At 43.6% G+C, this 21,307-nt stretch overlaps 1 protein-coding gene across 3 annotated transcripts in view; it reads right to left on the bottom strand.

Moving 5' to 3' along the window:
* Positions 1-6,433: 6,433 nt before the first annotated feature.
* The window catches only part of PAMR1 (peptidase domain containing associated with muscle regeneration 1), a 128,313-nt gene continuing 113,439 nt past the window's right edge, over positions 6,434-21,307 (bottom strand). For all 3 annotated transcript variants that reach the window (XM_055141951.1, XM_055141950.1, XM_055141952.1), the window contains exons 7-11: positions 19,776-19,988; positions 17,152-17,218; positions 12,622-12,854; positions 9,363-9,655; positions 6,434-7,491 (exon numbers count right to left, since the gene is read on the bottom strand). In XM_055141951.1, the coding sequence (XP_054997926.1) occupies positions 6,955-7,491; positions 9,363-9,655; positions 12,622-12,854; positions 17,152-17,218; positions 19,776-19,988 (1,343 nt within the window). In that variant the 3' untranslated portion in view covers positions 6,434-6,954. The remainder of the gene's footprint in view (positions 7,492-9,362; positions 9,656-12,621; positions 12,855-17,151; positions 17,219-19,775; positions 19,989-21,307) is intronic.

A 21,307-nucleotide genomic window follows, 5' to 3' on the forward strand; every position in this document is an offset into this window, starting at 1 on the left:
TTTATGTTGGGAAATGATTGATGCTTCCACAGGGAGTGTCCAATTTACCTAATCTTCCATATTTTCAAGATCTTTCTTTACTACTTACAGTATCTGACATCCATCTCTCCACACTGAAAAAATTCAGTGAAGTTGTCATATCCCTGTGAATAAGTCAACTGAAAATACCTACTTTTATTGTCCCTCACAATTCCTGTTAGACTTTTATGAAAGAAAATGCAGTGCAAATTGACAACAGTTATTCTTTTTTTTTGTGATTTGTGAATAGTTTATTATTTTATTTATTTATTTATTTATTAATATTGAATCACCGTGAGGTAGTTACCGACTTACAAGCTTTTGTGTTTGCGTTTCAGTCATACAACAATCGAGTTCCCATGCCTCCACCAGTGCCCATTCTCCTCCACCAATGATCCCAGTATCCCTCCCACCCCCCTACCCCCATCTCACCCCACCTCGACAACAGTTATTCTTGAAAGTTCACTGGCATGTAAAACTGGTTACTCCCAATGAAAGTAAGATTTTTGCCTAAATAATCCAGATTTTACCTAAATTGTATCTATCAACAAAACATATCATATAGTAAAGAAAAATTTAAGTAAAATCCAGTGGATTTAGGTGAGATTTATATATAAGTACCTTTCTATATACTTAAATATGTCTATGCATATTCTTTCAATGTCTTCAAACCAAAGAACACCCAATGCACCTATATTTGAACAAATTAGAGTTCATTTCTCATTGAAATGAAAGAAAATGCCAAGGATGAGGAACTCAGGGTGAAGGGTGCCAATAAAGGGAGTATAAGAGAAAATAAGTATTGGACTTGCATGCCATGGTATTAGTGACTTGAGAAAAACTTAAAGAAAATGGGCCTTTATTCTGGTTTGAACACTGTCAGGAAACATGGAAAATTTTATACTGTCTCTTTTGTTTAGAAGGAAGAACAGATGGAGGCTAAAGATGCACTGGTAAGAAAACAGCAGCACTGGTATTTACCAGGAGCAGAGGCATATGGTATTTCTGTAGCTTGTGTAGTGAAGTTGCTATTGTCTGTTTACAGAAAAGACAGAAAGTGGTCTTGTTTGTGTCTTTGTCATAGTCACAGAATGGTCTTAACCGACAGTGGCATTCTGTAAGCATCACAATTGCCTACCTGTCAAACCAGACCTGCTCTCAGGCCCTAAGTTCTTACTGATAGGACATCAGGGCTCTCTGTGTGTGCACATGTGTATAATATAACACACATATAAAAAATAATAAATTAAAATTGGATTCTTCTAGATGAAGAGTCTTTTAAATTCTCCAGCTCTCCCCAAAGATACCATTGACAACCACTCTTTCATTGGCATGAATATTCCAGAATTTGGATGGCGTTTGCTGTGAGTCAAGTTACAGAAATAAGAAACAATGGTTGCAGAAGCAATAATGGTTGTGGAAGGAATTCCCTGTGTGGCTTCCGGTCAGAGGGACCACAAGAGAAACTTACAAGAGATGTGGCAGAAAGTGAGACAACAGTGTTATTCAGGTCCTAGAATCTAATAGAGTACACTCAGCACTGCAGATTCATTTATGTAACAAATCTGGTAGCCCTGGTCCAGAAAACAGAGATCACTGCAGTAGCAGCCAGTATTGGGGGCTGTCTTAATGCTCAGGATTGCCATCTTGCCCCAAGGTCAGGTTTATTTCCAAGGTCACTCGGCAACGTTCTGTGGCCACGCATTTTCCCATTTCTCCACCACTCACCATGAGCATAAAGACATCCTAACTGTAGTCAGCTGGGCACACAAAAACACACAAGAAACAATGCCAAACTGAAAATATCACAATGGAAAATAAAGCAGAACCCTACCAGGTTTAGTGAGTGAATATGGTAGCCTGGAAGACTCAACCAGAAATAACAAGCTATATAATCTCTCTCTCATTACTTTTAGAGAGAATTTGTTGAGGATGTTTAAGGAGCTCAAAAAAAAAAAGCCAATTGAATGGACCACCAAAAAAACCACACAAGAGAATATGAGAGCAGGAATGAGGAAACTACAAACAGAAATGATAGAACATGCAAACTTAGTAAGTGAAACAAACAAAAATCTCAACGGAAGACCTCAGCAGCAAAATAACAGCTCCTCAGGACAGAATCAGTGAGCGCCAAGATGAGGTGGAGAAAACCTCTAGGGAACAGGAGAAAATGGAAGAAACCCTCAAAATAAACAAACAATATAAACAAACAAAATAAGAGAATAAAAAGGAGGAGGAGGAGGAGGAGGAGGAGAAGAAGAAGAAGAAGAAGAAGAAGAAGAAGAAGAAGAAGAAGAAGAAGAAGAAGAAGAAGAAGAAGAAGAAGAAGAAGAAGAAGGAGGAGGAGGAGGAGGAGGAGGAGGAGGAGGAGGAGGAGGAGGAGGAGGAGGAGGAGGAGGAGGAGGAGGAGGAGGAGGAGGAGGAGGAGGAGGAGGAGGTGGAGGAGGAGGAGGAGGAAAAGAAGAAGAGAAAAAGGAGAAGGGGGAGGAGGGAAGAAAAAAGAAGAACAAGGAGAAGGAGAAGGAGGAGGAGGAGGAGTTGGAGAAAAAGAAGAAGCAGTAAGTAGCAGCATTATTCCAGAGTACCAGGAAGGCAACCCGGATAAAGATGCAACAATCAAAGACATTACTGCTGAGAAGTTTCCAGAGCTGAAGAACGTATCACTGGGTGCTGAAGGAGATGTGAAGAATACCAGCTAAAAGAAATCCAGATCAAAATACTCCAGGACACATCCTTATCAGAATGACAAAAATCATAGATAGAGATAGAATATTAAAAGCAGCAAGATGAAAGAAGGAAATCATATACAAAGGAGTGTCCTTAAGATTTACTGAAGATTTATCAAATGAAACCCTCCAGGCACAAATATAGAGATAGTGGTGAGAAAACTCAATGAAATAAATGCTTTACCAAGAGTATTTTACCTAGCCAGACTTTTATTCAGATTTAAAGAAACAATATAGAACTTCACAGAGAAATAGCTCAAGAAATTCATAGACTCAAAACAAATCAGACAGCTCACCTAGCTGGGTGGATGCCCTTAGGTGCACAGACAACCAGCACCTGCTGGCAATCCTATCCTCTTTTGGGCTCTGAGTTTCTCCTACCCGGTTTATGTGCAGCTATACACAAGGGTACTTGTTTCTCTTACATGTCATGGAGATAAACATGGAAGCTGGTGAGATAGTACAGGGGGTAAGGTGCTTCCCTTACATGACTCTGCATGGTCCTTGAGCATAACTGGGAGTGATCTCTGAACACAGAGCTAGCTGTAGCCCCAGAGCACCACTGTCTCAGAATTTATTCCTCAGTTGAGACAAACAAGAGTTTCCATTTGTTTTTGTGGGTTCCAGCGTGGCCTTGTTCTATCAACTGAACTTTTATCTTTACTTCCTGTTAGCCTGACTGATAAGTCCAACACCAGAGGACTTATCAGTTCAACATAGATTTTTTTCACCAATGCCCGCAATTGTAAGTGGCCATTGTAGTACCGTTCTTGATTCTGTTGTGTTTTCATATCAGTCAATGCTTGCTAAAATACTGATTGACATATGTATTCCAAGTTTCTGGTGGAAAGAGGATGTCTCCTCCTTAGAGTTCTAAGGATGTAAGGGACATGTGATGAAAGGAGATGGATGGCATTCCTTTGGCAGCTAGGTAGGACCAAGGTTTTACTTATGCTAACCTGAACTCCTCAATGAGTGTATTTGAGTACCTGTAGCCCCTTGAAGCAATCTGGGATAGAGAGATTGAGGGGGAGTGGCTAAGGACTAATGATTATTCATCAAGCAGTCAGAAGTGGTTCCATCAGGATTAGGGGCCAATTTCAGTTTATAAGGAACTCGAAATCTTAACTAAAAATGATTTGAAAATGAAGCAAACTTGAGTGGTGCAGTAGGGATGAAACAATATTGAGTATAGAGAGAGTATCAAGAAAATGGGGGACAAGGGGACGGGACAGAGAGAATGGAGAGTATGAGCATGACTGCCTAGGGAGACTTGCTTCCAGAGGCAAAATGCTCATGGAACTGTGCCCAGTTGTCAGGAACATGCCCTTGTGCCTCAGTCCTTGCTTTGCACAATATCTCACTTAATCACTGCAATTACCACAGGACTCAGATTTGGGAAGGTTGTTTGGTTTTGGTTTGGTTTTGGCTTATTCCTGGTGGTACTCAGGGGCTACTTCTAGCTTTGTGTTCATGAAGTATACTTGGAAATGCTCAAGGACCCCTAAGCAGTGCCAGGATTAAACCAGGATTTGCAACATGTCAGGCAATTATTATCTCTCTTGCCCCTGGAGTCAGATTTTTATTATTTTTACCTCATTGTGGATAAAACAGAGGTAGAGAGGTTAGCTAACTTGCCCAAGATCACCTAGAAAAGTTGAAATACAAGAATTTTAATGCAGACACCTAGATTGATCTGACCTCCATTTTACTTCTCAAGATTCATGTCTTCTAGGTTTAAAGCACGGGGGGCAGAGGGGAGAATCTGAGCAACCTGATCAAGCCAATGTTTCAGCACTGGGGATGACTGTGGCTCTAGGAGTCTTGACAACACACTCACTTCACATCAGCAACCCAATTCCTGCCCCACTGATACAGTGAGACGATAAAGGGTATGTTGAACCCACAAGCACTGAATGCTTGTTCCTGCAAAGTTGGTAACTAATACATTGTTCCTAAGTTAAGACAAGAAGGTGTGATTAGTGGGGGTAGTGGATGGAGGAGGATAACTCATGGAAAGTCCCCCCAAAAAACCTGACTAATAAAGAAAGTACCCAAAATTCTCTTCTGGCTTGGGGAATTAGGGAGAGACAGAGAGATGGGAAGCAGGTTGGGAGACAGACATGTCCTCTGGGTGCTAGAGTGCTTGAGCTCAGAGATCCATGTGATAGGTTGAAAAAAAAAGGAAATTACTGTTTGGGTCAATAGAAGGTGATTTTTATCCAAGGATGGCCTGTGCCAGCTTTAGGGTACAGAAGAAACAAGACATTTAGAAAAAAACCCCAGTCATCTATGTTTGGGTTGGGAGGTCCCCCAGAGGCTGGCTGAAAGCTATCAGAGAAAGTTTTATATTTCCATGGCAATGAGACAGAGTGACCTAAACAAGTCAAAGAGAAATCACCCCCAGATCTCAGGAGTCCCAATGCTGGGCAGAGCTGCAAAAGAGCGAAGTCCCCAGGAGGACTGCCAGGTCCCAGGAAAGCAGAGAACAAAATACAAGTGACAGTGTCATTCAATGTCACAGTCTACCATATACCCAGGAACAGGAAACTCAGCAAACCTGCCTCTAACCAGGAAGTCCTGTGACTCCATCTTGAAAAGAAGAATGCTGGCGAGCAGGGCAGGAGAGCAAGGAGAAACGAGTGAGACCTGCTTACCCCACACTCCAAATACAAAAACTGTGTCAAAAAGAACATTCCAGAGATTGGGCTACATTGAATGCCCCCCTGTTTTTTAATTCCCTTATTCAGTGGTGGTTAGGGGAGAAATTGGAAAGGAAAATCACACAGTCCTGGAAACCAGTGATGCTTCTGTTTCTGGGCATATATCAGTCCAGGGAGTAAAGCAGGGATCTAATTCAGATGCCATGAACACATGTCATCAAGACTTCCAGAGGCTCACCCAAAAGGAGAGAGAGAGTAGGGGGGAAGTTGTCTGTTATAGAGGCAGTGAGAGGGTAGGGATTGGGGGGGATACTGGGGACATTGGTGATGGAAGATGTGCACCGGTGGAAGGATGGGTGTTCGATCATTATATGACTGAAATGAAAACAAGAAAGCTTTGCAAAGGGAATGCCCTGCCACATAGGTGGGGTGGGGTGGAGGGGACAGGGTGGGGGTGGTGGGAGGGATGCTGGAACCATTGATGGTAGAAAATGGGCACTGGTGGAGGGATGGGTACTCGATCATTGTATGACTGAAACACAAGCATGAAAGTTTGTAAGTCTGTAACTGTGTCTCACGGTGATTCACTAATTAAAAATTAAAAAAAAACAAATTAAATTAAGTTTTTTTTAAAAAAGAAAATTTGCAATTGTATGTCACATTGATTCAATAATTTTTTTAAGAAAATTTAAAAAAGACTTCCAGAGGTTTTAGTTAGGGTTTTGGGGTATGAGGTCTAGAACACAGAACCAGAGGGGATCCTAAACAATATCTAGCCCCCCAAATGTTTGTCTTTTGGTGTCTTTTCTGGCGTCCCCTATGTCTCTCCTGCTCCAGCCCATGACTCAACAAACTCCAAGAGGCTGGTACTGAAAAGATGTCATCATCCTTGCCATAGGAATTTTGGGGGAATTTCGCTTTGGGGATCTATATTCATAGACTATCAGCAAACAAACTCTCAGCCCAACTCAAGTAGCTTGGAGAAGCAACAGGCATGAATCAACACAAGCACACTCATTCTGGGGGTCAGAAACCAACCCTCGTTTTATTCAAATGTGTACAGGGTATGAGGAAGGCAAAGGACCACACTGTAGCGTGGCAGTGGACACGAAAGTCAAGGCCACAACCATGCCCCCTGTCCAGGGTGGGAGTGTGACTGAAGTTCAGTCTGGCTGATATCCTAGAAGAGCCCTCGGAAAGCCCAGTCTTCACGGTCAGCGTTTGTTCCATCACATCTGACTGTGATGTCTGCACAGCCGCAAGGCCAGTGGGGGAAGCACCAGGTGGCTTGAAGAACCAGGTTCCTGGAGGTTATTCACACAGAGTTCTGTTTGGAAAGAAATTCAGTTCTTACATGCCCTCATGTCTTTGACATGGTCTGAGGAGTCAGGGAGGCAGCGGATGACCCAAAAAATGAACTCTGCTCCCCTCTGCTGAGTTTCCCCCTGAGATCAGGCAGATTCATGGGTAAGATCACACCTCAGGTCTGCCCTGCCACAGGCATCTCTGGATTCCCAAAGAAGCTTCTCAAAGGGCCCGCCCGAGGCTCATTTCATGTTTCTCTCTATCCAGTCTTTAAAGGGCAGCACCTTGGTGAAGGCCGTGGAGAGGCTGTGGCTGCACATTTTGTCATAGCTCCAGTTAACCAGCCCCACCAGATGCCAGCGAGGCTCAGGAGATGCCCTGCCTGGAAAAGACATAGCCGCAATACCCCCTGTGTCTGCCGTGCAGATATTGGAAGGGGCGCTGGGGTCCCGGCTGGCACAGAACATGTTGTCTGTGACACTCACTGGAATGCCACGGTCTTCATGCTGTTCCTCACACAGCAGCGAGTCCACCACCCTGACCACCCCTGAGCGCAACGTGTCATTCTTGAAGGTGGGGCTGTTCACGTCTGCCAGAACATTCCAGCCAGCCACCGTGATGTGAGCCTCCTGGAAGGAAATGCTGAGGTCCCGAGGGGCGGCCAGGCAGATGGGCTGCACACGGGTGCTGATGCGAGCCTTGTCCAGGAGCTTCAGGATGGCGATGTTGGCATCCAGCAGTATGGGGTCATAGTTGGGGTGCAGAATGATCGCAGAAATCTACAAAAATCATAAATGGGCACAATGGGTGAGCAGTTGAGTTCAGGGTGAACAAGAGCAGATAAGCACTGGGACTAAATTGTCAAGGAGAATCTAAAGAGATGGCGACCTGAGGTAGAGATAGAGCATCTGTTCATTGGATCCTATAAAGCAATGCCTCTGTGTTCAGAGTCACGAACTGAAATGCCTACGGGGGCCTGCAGGTGGTGGTAAATGAGGGAAATGGTCAGGTGAGGTTTCAGAGACTAAGAGACTATTCTTATGAAAGTGGGCAGTTACCACTTCACTCCAGCCAAACCCTGCCATGCAGAAATCACGGTTCTAACTATCTCAGAGAACAGACTCCAGGTCTTGGTTATCACCACCTGAGTCTTAAAGTTGGCAAATCATCAACTTGTATCACTTTAAAAATCACTATCAAGGCTGGGGAGATAGTATGGGAGGTGAGTCTCTTGCCTTGCATGCTACCAATTCTGTTCTATCCCCAGCACTGCATAGAGTCCCCCAAGAACAGCCAGGGGTCACTCTTGAGCACAAAGCCAGGAGAAGCCCCTGAGCATCACCAGATATGGCTCAAAAAACTATACTAAACTAAATTTAAAAACTAAAGTCACTACCAAATAGCATATAAACCTCTACAGGGTCTATACCCTCTTGTCAACTATACACTTTTCATTTACATTTTTGTTTATAATGATAAACAAAATATATTTATATTTTGATACTGGGGTGATACCTGGTGGTACCAAGATTTACTCCTGGCTCTGTGCTCAGGAATTACTCCTGGAAGTGCTCAGGAGACCACATGTGGTCCTAGAGATCAAACCCATATGCAAGGAAGCACCTTACCTGCTGTACTATTTATCCAACTCCTCATTTATTTTTATTTCCAGTAAGAACTATATCTAAAATATCCCATAAAAATTTTTCACAGTTTTTCCAAGTTGTCATAATCCTTACTGATCATTATTTGAGGGTGATTTTAGGAATATATATCTGAGGCATAGTGTAACATTTTATGAACATGTTTAGTACTTTTACAACCCTGGCATATTTCCTTAGGGCTTCTCTTACATTAGACTACTCACTGTATACTGGTCTGTCCTTCCCACTAAACTGTGAAACCTTAAAGGGAAAAATCCAGGCCTTTTCTAATATTGTGTCTGTGTAATCTCAACAACTCATGTGGGTAGCTAGAATGAATAGGCAGATGGATGGATGGATGGATAAATGGATGGAAAGACTGACAGATGGAGAAATGGGTAGATGAATAGGTGGATGGAGAGATGAATGGTTAGATGGATGGATGGATAGATGGATAGATGGATAGATGGATGGATGGATGGATGGATGGATGGATGGATGGATAGATGGATGGATGGATGAACAGATTATTGAATAATAGACTGATGGTTGGATAGATCGTGAGTGGGTGGGGAGGAGGGATGGATGGATTGACGGATACATGAATAGATTAATGGATAACTCGTTACATGAATGAAGGATAGAAGGGAGGCAGCAGAATAAGAGATATATATTGATAGGAATAACTTGGACAAAAACTCCCTATTATATCCTCACAGCCTATTTAGCATAAAGCTCAAATTTTAAAAGATGAGTTATTAAATAATCATAACGACAGATGACATTTCTTTCTTTTTCCTAAAGCAACCAAAGGAAAGAAGACTCAGTAATCATTCTAGATGCCTCTTTCTGGTCTCTACTAATTAAAATATTGGGTCTCCGGTATATGCCAGTCTGACACACAAGCTTTACGGCTAAGGCGACAGAAATGGCAACCACAACTCTCCTCATGCTTGGAGCTTCCTGAGACAAAGACCCACAAAGAAAGTTTTAGTTAGTTCTCTCACCCGTAAGCTCTGGATGGTCTTCTCATCCCGGTCATCATCCCGGTAGAATTTTCCCAGGACGACTTTGAGGTCTGCTGTTTTGATCATGGTTACCTTCCCCAGCTCTGTTACACAGTGGGCAGCTACCACCACAGTGCGTTCATTCACCAGGGCACCACTGCAGACCAGGAACCACGAGTCCTTGTGTAAACTGCCACCATGGATCCCACTGGCCCTCCTGTAGATGGCAGCCTGCCAGGGCCAGTGCATCCCTGGAGTCTTGGTAGTAGTGATGTTCTCGGTTTTCCCACAGACTATGGAGAAAGTATCAGTAAGATTAACTCAGACTTCCTCATGGAAAGGGGCGTATCACCCAACTTTCACAAATATGAAAAGACATAGATATAAAGCCCATATTGAAGACCATACGCACCAAACCTACTGTGCTTTTCCCTTCATTAATTAGCTGTTTATATAACTGAATGTTTGGCAGTAAAGTCTAGTGTTAATATTAGAAGCTTCCAATTTTAAGTACTAACTAGCAACAAGACTTTGGGCAACTTGCCTAACCTTTAAAAGCCTCAGTCATTTTGCCTACAATATGGAGATGATAATAACAATTTTCTCACTGAGTCTTTGGTGAGATTGAATAAGATAATGTAGCACTGTAGCACTGTCATCCTGCTGTTCATCAATTTGCTTGAGCAGGCACCAGTAACGTCTCTACTGTGAGACTTGTTGATACTGTTTTGGGCATATTGTATACGCCATGGGTAGCTTGCCAGGCTCTGCCATGTGGGCAGGATACTCTCGGCAGTTTGCCGGGCTCTCTGAGAGGGATGGAGGAATGGAACCTGGGCTGGCCGTGTGCAAGGCAAACGCCCTACCCACTGTGCTATTGCTCCATGGATGAGATAATCATTGTATCACTGTATCACTGTCATCCCGTTGCTCATTGATTTGCTCGATCGGGCACCAGTAACGTCTCCATTGTGAGATTTGTTGTTACTGTTTTTGGCATATAGAATACGCCATGGGTAGCTTACCAAGCTCTGCCCTGTGGGCGGGATACTCTCAGTAGCTTGCTGGGCTCTCCAAGAGGGACGGAGGAATGGAACCTAAGTTGGCCACATGCAAGGTAATCAGCCTACCCGCTGTGCTGGCTGGCTGGAGAGAAAAAGTATTTTCAGAAAGTTCCTAAATATCTTACTGCCTCTGTGGGTATGCCGGTTATCATTTTTCAGGCTTCAGCACCCTCCTGTTGCTGCTCAGGTGCTTGGGAGAGCGGGGAGGGCAGGGAGGGCAGGGGACCCAAGGCATCCAGCACTCTAACACACTTGTCTGGCCCAAGACATTTCTGTGTAGTATTACGCTCTTAATTTATCAATTTCACTTGTTAGCATTAGGCTAGCTTCTCACTAAAGTATTTAGTGAGAATATAAAATAGGATCTCCCTCCCATCTTCCCCAGTAACTATCATGTATACGTTCATCCTCAGTGATTTTCTCACATTTCAGAATTCATTGATTGCTATAATTAGTAATACATCTAGCATCTTTGCAGAAATTTTTCTCACTAAAATGACACACTATAAAAATCACCAGTGTGGGATGAAAATTGGTTTATCTACCTTAGCCCTAGAGACCTGTGTAGGGTTTTTAGAGTGTCATGCCTGCTTTCAAACCTGGAGAGCAACTTAAGTGGGCAATATGTATTTTCAGAGTGACCCTGAGCCTTAACCCTGCTAAAAAAAAACCATTAAGAGCAACTGAGTTAAAACTAATGAATTGCCTATAGTTATCACACACAGTATCTAATTCTTGAGATAAACAAGGATATAGGTTGCTTTATTCACTGAAGGTATTACTAATTCCACCTTTCAAAGTTTTTCTAACCTAGTAATTTGAGGAGCACTAAGGTTACTCTTTCAGAAACTAGCATCACAAGCTCCTTAAATAATAATTTTTAAAGTAAATTTTTGGGGGGTTTGGGGGCCACATCTAGTAATGCTCAAAAATTACTTCTGCCAATGCTTGTAGGACCATAAGGATGGTGGGGGCAGGACCATGGCCGGCTGCATGCAAGGAAAAGGCTTTACCACTGTATTATGTCACTGGCCCCACAAATCACATCACAGCATTTTATAAGTGTTGAATCTCACAAACAAAATTCCTGAGTAGTTCTAGTTTTTCCCAGTGGTATCTGGGAGTGGACTGGGCCAGCTCAAGGGCAGCCCAGCACTCTGGACGTTGGGTTGGGGTGGCTGGCAGGCCCACAAACACCAAGAATGTGTTTTACTACTTGGGCTATTTGCTTGGACATTGGGTTGGCTTTTTTTTTTTTTAAATCCAAAACTCTGGCTTCCATATTAATTCACACTTAATTAAGTTACTGCTTGTCTAAGAAATATAAAATAAGTAAGATTTTCTTTTGTTTGATGAGATAATATGCATAAAAATATATAAGATTAAGATAATATAGCATATGTTATAATATATAATTATCATTAAAAGTATGACCACAATCGGGGCTGGAGCGATAGCACAGCAGGTAGGGCGGTTGCCTTGCACTCGGCCAACCCGGGTTCGATTCCCAGCATCCCATATGGTCCCCTGAGCACCACCAGGGGTCATTTCTGAGTGCAGAGCCAGGAGCAACCCCTGTGTGTCACCGGGTGTGACCCAAAAAGCAAAAAAAAAAAAAAAAGTATGACCACAATTCACCAAAATACTGTTCTCCTCTGACAGAGGGTGGAAAAGGTAGCTGATGTGCCAAGCTCTACTTCAGATGCTTCCATATATTATCTCAGAAATCATCATTATGCCCTGACAGGACAGGTAATTAAATACCTAATGACTGATTAATAACCATCAATCATTAATAGCCATTAATAATCTAAGTGATTCATGAAATGAGCGTGCACACTGGACTAAACAGCAGCTAAGATGTCATCATTAGAAGCCCTCTGGTGCCTTTTAGCTCTTGTCACTTGGTGTACCTTTCCTCCAAGAATATATGACAGAATTCTTCACAAGGAAATACACTCCTCCCCGCCAACCCCAAATTCAGCTCCGATGCAATGACTTCATTTCTCCTGGGTGGAAGCCAGAGGAAGGAAGTTCTAACTGGAATTCCAGATATCTCCAATGTAAGGAAAGCATTGGAGGACCATTTGGACAAGAAACTTTCCCCCCAAAAGTCTCCCACAGGATGAGTGACTTTTCCTCAGTGGCCACGGGAGATATTATTTCCTCCAGCCCAAGGACAAGCTTTGACTCACTAGGGGTGCAAGATGGGGCACGCCCACTCCACTTCCCAGTCTTCAGACACGTCCTCCGGCTGCTGCCCAGGCGGCGATAGAAGGGCGAGAAGCACTCATACTGGAGCTGGGTGTGCAGATGTTGGTACCCAGGGGGCAGGTCTCCAAAGGGAAGGGCAGCCATCTTCGTAGGGTTTTCTTGCAGTTTCTGCTTGCTGAAGGCTGATGAGTATAGCTGGTGTAATGGGGTCTCCCTGTAGGGGAGGGCCACAGGCCCAGAGAGAGAGAGAGAGAGAGAGAGAGAGAGAGAGAGAGAGAGAGAGAGAGATTAGGGTTAATGACACTCCCCATAGCCTCCTTAGTGTATATGTCAACCTCGGGGAAAATACTTGTTCATCGATTTGCTTGAGTGGGCACTAGTAAGGTCTCCATTGTGAGACTTGTTGCTGTTTTTGGCATATTGAATATGCCATCGGTAGCTTGCCAGGCTCTGCCGTGCGGGCAGGATACTCTCGGTAGCTTGCCAGGCTCTCCGAGAGGGATGGAGCAATCAAACCCGGGTAGGCCGTGTGTAAGGCAAACGCCCTACCTGCTGTGCTAAAATCTTTCTCTGTCTCTCTGTCTCTGTCTCTGTCTCTCTCTCTCTCTCACACACACACACACACACACACAGAGCAAATTCCCTTCCACCCCCTCACTTTCCTCTCTTCCTCCATTTCCTACTCTGGCATGACTCCATGCGCCACAGTAGCTGTTATCTGCAGGTATGTTTTACATGCACAGCACACAGAATTAATTGTAAGATTAAACAGGAAAGGAAGCTCATTTGAATGAAAGAAATCCAGGCATCTTTTTCCTCTCTAGCCATTATCATAATGGGGCAATATTAGAAATTGTCTCGAACTAAACTCTGTTGATACAGTAGCTTGATTTAGCAATTAGCAGATGTAATTAGTACACCTCGGAGAATATGACTTCTCTCAGGGCACACTGATCAAAGGAAATAAAGACTATTGTATGTAAATGCGAGAAGCCTTTAAAATGAAGCCACAGCCCCCAGAGACCATTCAGGGATGGGGTGGGAAGAGGTGTGCACATTATATGGTCCAGGCTCAATTTATACTCGCACAGAACAATGGTTAACTGAAAAGTTACAATTCCCTTAGGAATCATTGTTTTCATCTCTGTTTAATGAATGGGGGAATGAAGTTTATGGAGGTAAGGTGATTGCTAAGGGACACACAGGAACCTAAGACAGTACCAGTATAGCACTTAGCAGTCCTGGCTCTCCACAGAGCCTATTTGATACCATCTCATGAAATCTATTTCAGGGATCTAAGAAGTGCCTTGATCAGAATAAATATCCACCCACACTGATGGCATTCAGCACACCTTCAGCTCATGTTTTGAACCAGGTCTATAATTCTGACAAACTCTGTGTTTTTGTTGTTGTTGTTGTTTTGCTTTTTGGGTCACACCCAGTGATGTCCAGGGGTTACTCATGCCTCTGCACTTAGGAATTACTCTTGACAGTCCTCTGGGGACCATATGGGATGTTGGAGATTGAACCCAGGTGGGCTGTGTGCAAGGCGAACGCCCTACCCACTGTGCTATTGTTCCGGTCCCCTCTGACAAAGTTTAAATTTGCACACAAGTCCATCTGGTGGTCCTTGAAGGTCCATGCTGCTTTTTGAGATTCCCAGAGGAGCCTGGCTGCTGGACATAGGCATAGCTCCACGCTAGCCACCCATCTTTCAGAAAGATTCCTAATACCAGGTTCTAGACTTGCCCTTGTTCTCTAATCTCCCACTGTAACTGCTTCAAAGATGACACCAGGTGTTTAAGGCTAGTTCAAGGCCTCCTCTCCAAGATGCCTCCTTGGGAAAAATAGGTCTGCCCCATTTCATGGAGAATCCAGTCTCCAGCAAGTGAGAACGACTAGAAAAGGAAGCCAGTATTGGCTTCTGTGGCCACAGGAATGTGTTTCCTGTCAAGAGAAGAACAGAAATGGAAGAAGAGAGCCAGAGAGGCCCAAAGACACAGGTGTGCCCTGATTTAGGCACATTTCAGACACTTGGTTAGGGACCCAGGGTTATTATGCCTAAACACAAAAGCCACTGCTAACAAGTATTGGTATGTGCAAAGTTTTGGGTGAAGATCTTGATATAGGCTTCAAGGCAAGGGCTAAAGATGAAGACCCAGGGGCTGGAGCAATAGCACCATGGGTAGGGCACTTGCCTTGCACGCAACTGACCCAGGTTTGATTCCCAGCATCCCATATGGTCCCCTGAGCACCGCCAGGGGTGATTCCTGAATGCAAAGCCAGGAATGTAGAGCCTGGTGACCCTGTGCATCACCAGGTGTGACCCAAAAAGCAAAAAAAAAAAAAAAAAAGATGAAGACCCAGAACATGAAGCAGACACAGAAACTTCAGGCTTTGCTACTTCTGCAATGGGATCTTGGGCAAAACTTACTTTCTTTGTTTATCTATCTGTCATAAAATAGTCAAAAAATCAAAAACCAAGTGTTGGTAATAAATTGATACCTATCTCAGAGTGGTGGTAAAGACTAAATGAACTAATCCATGTAAAACATTCAAAAGATCAACTGACATTACTCAGTCAACATCAATGCTGTGTTGAATCCTGACCACCAAGCTGAGACAGATGTGGGAAGTTTATTCCCATAGAGGAAATCAGGGGCCAGGGAGATAGCTCAAAGGGATGGAGAGTAAACCTTGCATATACAAGACCCCAAATTTGATTTCCCAAAATCATATGATGCTTCAAGTACCACCAAGTGTGACCTTAGTAAGCCTCTAAACACCACTGGGGTGCTCTTTAAAATAAAAGACAGTGGGGGCTGGAGTGATAGTATAGTGGGTAGGGAATTTGCCTTGCATGTGGCCAACCTGGGTTCGATTCCCAGTATCCCATATGGTTCTGTGAGCACCGCCAGGAGTAATTCCTGAGTGCAAAGCCAGGAGTAATCCCTGTACATCACTGGGTGTGACCCAAAGAAGCAAAAAAAAAAAAGACAGGAAATATAAATCTCAGCAAGCTTAGGGACTTGTCCACTTATCCTAACTACAACCCAGTGAGAACACCAAAGATAGTACTAAAGAGAAACTGAGCCAGGTCTGGAAACCAGATTTGTCAATCCAACTCATCCTTCCATAAATACTAGGTGCCTTTTATATGGCAGGTGCTGTCTAAGCACCAAACTGCAGCAACTGCAGCATGGGGAGAACAGAAAATGTTCCTGTACTTGTAACTTTTACATTTGTCCACTGTGGGAGGGGGAGACAGCAATGGAAGACATGGTTAATAAAAAGCTATGTGGACAGCCAGGTGGAGAGATGCAAGACAGAAAGGGTAGACCTCGGTGACAGAGAATGCAGGGGTATCCATGTGGTTGTCCATGTGGTTGGTCAGGGCAGGTGGAGTGTTTCCTTCATTCATTTACTCGTTACCCGTTACAGTTCAGAGGAGCACTTCGTGAATCTGTTATCCAATCCTGGAGCTTCGGTTAATCTCTGAATGGCTGCAATTCTAGTTAGGCAGCATGGGTTAGGTTATTTGGAAAGGGCCATTAAGGAAGGTCTCCCTGCAGGACAAAGCTGAGTGGAGAATTGAAGGAAGTCAGGCAGCAACGCCTCATTGGAAGAAGGGAGCTCCAAGTATTAAGGTTCTGGAGCAGAGATGCCCTTGAATGGAGTAAGGAGAAAGCAAGAAGGGGGCTGAAGAGATAGCGCAGAGGGTAGGGCGTTTGCCTTGCATGCGGCTGACCTGGGTTCCATCCCCGGCATCTCATATGGTCCCCCAAGCACTGCCAGGAGCAATTCCTGAGTGCAAAGCCAGGAGTAACTCCTGAGCATCACTGGGTGTGACCCAAAAAGCAAAAAAAAAAAAAAGAAAAGAAAAGAAAGCAAGAAAGTCAGGCCATCAGGGACAAAGTGGGAAGGAGGAGAGCAATGAAAGGGAAATGCCTATGAAACGAAGTGAGGGGAAGCCTGCTTGGAAATCAATCTGCATCTCCCCAGCAATTCCCCTGCATCATCACCAGGGGATGGTTTGCTGCCTGCGATGTGAGGGGCTCATGTCCCTCCCGGGACTGATCCTTTAGCTCTGGCCCCTGAGCCCCTCCAGCCTGCCTCACTAGGTTGCTGACCTCCAAGAGCATCTTTTCTTTTGAGCCAGAGCTAGCTGCATTGGTGAGAAGGCCTCACCCCAGCCAGCTCCCAAACAACTACATTGTACTCGCTCCACTATTAAAATCAAGTTCCTGAAAGATCATCTTGCTTCCTACCATGCACCTAGTTTCCCACGAGCCTGTGAAACCTGGACACGGTCCAACCATTGCTACCTCTTGGCGACAGCAGCTGGCTAATAAGGCTCCATCTCACAGGCCCTGTTCTTTCATCGCCAGTCAGCCCCAAGTGTCCTGAAGCAACCCTAGCCTGCCTTTGGCCAAAGAGAAATGGAGAAAAGGGGCAAAGGCGGGGACAGTTATTCGTCACTGGGAGCAGAATTCAAGTGTTTTTGGCCTCACCTTGACTGAAGCTGCATTGGGAGAACTTTCCGTCGTACCAAATCGGAGATCTTCGGTTCTCTGCAGGCTGAGGATGAAAAAGAATGCTGTATGGTCTTTGCTGGGGTCAGCCACTCACACCCGTCCCTTTAGATTCATCACCAACCACCCTTCCCAGATGCCATATCCCCTTTCCCAGACAGGTGAGCCACCTTTAAACCGTTCCTTCAGCAAAGGAGCATGCTGCCTTTCATGGTAACAGAAAGCCTGCTGAAGAACGCCTCAAACACTGCTCCACCTGGGTGACTGGAACAATTGTGGTAATGAATAGATGAGAATAATCTTGCCACAGAAAGTGTATCAGCAGACATGGTCAACACAGAATAAAAGTCCAAGTGGAAGCTCTAGAACAAACCCCAGCCAGGGAGATTTTCGTTGGAAACGTGTCAACCATCAGGACTTCTGAGGTAACAGAATCTTCCATGTCCTTTCTCTGCCCCAGGCTCCGGACCGTTATTGGCTGGTGACTCAAAGCCTACTTTCACTTTGCTGCAGTCTTTCTTTCTTCCCCAGTGAAAGGGACCCCTTCCCGTCTCACTTCCCAATTAAGCAGCCAAGATCCAGCTAATTAGCAACCTCAGGAACTTTGGTGGTATTAATTTGTAAGAGAAGACTTGACAAAAATCTCTAAGGATATATGTAACACCATTTCCATACTTAATAAATCCAGAAACAGAGTCTGTGCTGGGGGTGGGGGGCGGGGAGCGGGAGGTGGAGATGAAGGTCGCTCCTGGCTGAAGTCTAAAGTGATTTATTCCTTTCACAAACCATTCTCTTTCATTCCTTTCCCCAGGATTCGGGTTGTTGACAAACACCCAGAAGGGAAAGTGAAGGGTTGAGGCAATTATCTGAATAATCTAGGCCAAGGGCATGCTTTCTTCTCAGGAAATAGCCAGATAATTGTGACCTGCCTCCACCCCCCATCCCCAAATAGAGTGGCTGTTGACCTAGAATAAAGATGTATAAATTCACTAAGAAACCAAATACCGACACATACATTTCAAACTTATCCTATACTCAATTCCATTTTTCTGGTCCCATGTTATCTCCACTTATTAATTTTTTGTTTGGGGGCCACACCTGGTGGTGCTGTGTGCTTACTCCTGGCTCTGTGCTCAGGGATCAGTCCTGGTAAAGCTTGGAGGACCATATGGGACACTGGGGAAAGAATCTGGGTCGAACATGTGCAAGGCCAGTGCCCTATCCACTGCACTAGCTCTGCAACACCCATATGACTTTTTAAATGTATTCCTCTAACCCCCATTTATTTAAAATTTATTCTTCTACTCCCCGTTTCCTATACTGTCTTGGGATTGTTTCCTCCACTCCACTTCCTGTCATTTCCTTTGTCTTCTTACTGGAACAGAGTCCCAACTCTCTTCCTTCTACAAATTCCTCCCAACTCCCCAGACTAGCTGAGACTCTACCTGCTTTTGCAGGGGTCCTTATTCAAGACAACAGTAGGACTCCTTGCTCTGAACTATTTCTCCCTTCTTCATGAATGTTTACCATCTTTTCCTTTTCTCTTTCTAATGATTTATTAGAGTAACATTGGAGGCTTCAAGGCTACTACATTCTAATTGGGTCTTCACATATATTGCATTGTGAATATATTGCATTTGATGCCACCAAAAGTCTAGCTTCCATCCTCCACCATACTATTGATCCCCTCTTTACCCAATTTACCCATCCCTATGGGTTGGAGCGATAGCGCATCGGGTAGGGCGTTCACCTTGCACGCAGCCTACCCGGGTTGATTCTTCCGCCTCTCTCGCCCGCACAGCAGAGCCTGGCAAGCTACCCATGGCATATTTGATATGCCAAATGGCATATTTGATGTGCCAAAAACAGTAACAACAAGTCTCACAATGGAGACGTTACTGGTGTCCGCTCAAGCAAATCGATGAGCAGCGGGATGACAGTGACAGTGACCCATTCCTATATTTCAAACATCTCAAACCTCCTCATATGTAGGCTGGCAGAGATGATGTGCTTATTTTGCTCTTTTATTGCTTTCTGGCACTGCTTAATATTGCATATAGGGTTGATAAATGTAGCTATATAAGTCATATAAATTACTTCCATTGTTCCATTGTTACTTGGGTTTGCATACATAAAATTTAGTCCTGTCTTCTTTCTAAAAACTGCCCTGATACCTACATTATGCTTCTTGTCAAAACAAGACATGATTAGGATGATTGAAGGTACAGAAGAGAAACAAATGCTTTTAGTAATGTTTTTCAACTTAAAAATCATATATGGTTCTGTGGGGGGGGGGGAGGAGGGCTGGAGCGATAGTCCAGCCGGTAGGGCAATTGCCTTGCATGTTGCCAAGCCAGGTTCGATTCCCAGCATCCCATACGGTCCCCCAGCACTGTCGGGAGTGATTCCTGAGTGCAGAGCCAGGAGTAACCCTTGAGCATCACTGGGTGTAACCCAAAAAGGAAAAAAAAAAGTAATGTATGGTTATAGCGAGAACCCAACAGAAAAAGGTATTTTTACAAGGCGTTCATGAAAGCATGGATGGAAGTGATCCCAAAATTCAGCACCTCTATTCCTCTAGACTTCTGAGATCTACAAGTTACCTTTTATGCAAATAGGCTGTTTCCCCGACCATTCTCCATTCTGTTGGCAGATTCTCTTCTCATTGCCGCTAAGAACATATGAGTTGTTACAAAAGAAGGATAGGATGGTGCCAATTTTTGAGAAGCGCCCATTGATAAGTCCAGGCCCTCCTGTTATTTTCTTGTACCCATTGACTAGGCCCCCAGGGTCTGAGCAGTTTCTTTCTTCAAGGACTGAAAAAGAAAGTAAAAGTGATTAAAAGACTGAAGCATTTCATTCCAGAATAAAATCTTCCCGTGTTTCATGAATTTAAAATGCAGTGATATGGAGCTTGCAAACAGTGGACTCAAAGGAATTGCCAAGAGAAACCTCATAATAGAAAATGCATGTCTCAGACATGTCTTCCCTTTGCTTTATGGATTTATTTGTAATATGAGTATCTTATTACATCTCCAGATACATTGGATGTTGCACTAGCTCACATAACATTATATTATTTTTTTTCTCAAAATTTATGAATTGGGAGGTCTGGGTAAAGTAAATATTTTACCTACATGTTTTGATCAGTATACAAGACTTTCGTATTTTAGTATTGTATTATCTCTTTTTTCACTAAAGCTTGAACAATTAAATTACACTATTCAGCATCCTATTGGTATTGTACCCAGAAAGCAGAACTGGTTAGAAACAAGAGTCTCTATAGAAAACAAATCTAGATTATGTTTCATTTTGAGGTATAGAACTGTTGAAAATTACGGTTGAAAAACAGTAGAGGACAATATAAATTCTGGGACACAACAAATTTCCCTTGGTGTCCAGATAGAACTTTCCATCTAAATCCTTAACAATATTTATTGCTTAGGTATTTCTAATCTTTAACTCATGTTGTAAATTACTTCAGGTAGAAATGGCATTGCCAGCTATCTGAGCACTGAGCACAATAGTCAACCTAGAAATATTCTATGATGCAAATAGCACATTTTCTCAAATACTATGGCATGATACTAAATATTACTTGCCTAAAGAAATAAAATGAGTTCCGTAAATAATTTAATCCTTAATTACTAAGTCTGGGTACCAATCGCTCAGTCAGTCTCCTGAGTCTTTTTTTTCCCATCTCATTTCTTCTAAGGTTTACCCTTATAAAACAGTCCCTCTGCCATGCAATTGTGCATTTGACATGCCTTTTCTTCTCATAACTGTCTCCATCACCTTAGGGACTTACTAGTTTGCCTCTAGGTAAGGAAGGAATCTCCATTCAGATTAAATTTCTAAAATATTTAAGAAGGAAGGGACCATAGTTAATAACACTAGTAGAATACTACTGCCCAGAACTGCCCACATGCTGAATTCAAATCTATTAGTATTGTCATTTAGGATCCCCATTCACAACAAAGTGTGTGATCTCTGGCAGACACATAATTAAAGCATGTAAGAGCACTACCATAAAAGTGTGTGGCCCCCACCCCTACCCTACAAGCACCCATAACCAGCGTGTGTGACTTCCGCTCAACAATGAAAACAACAACAAAGGGAAGGGATACAATTTTTT

This window comes from Sorex araneus, chromosome 6, assembly GCF_027595985.1.
Source record: "Sorex araneus isolate mSorAra2 chromosome 6, mSorAra2.pri, whole genome shotgun sequence".
Classification (NCBI taxonomy): Eukaryota; Metazoa; Chordata; class Mammalia; order Eulipotyphla; family Soricidae; genus Sorex; species Sorex araneus.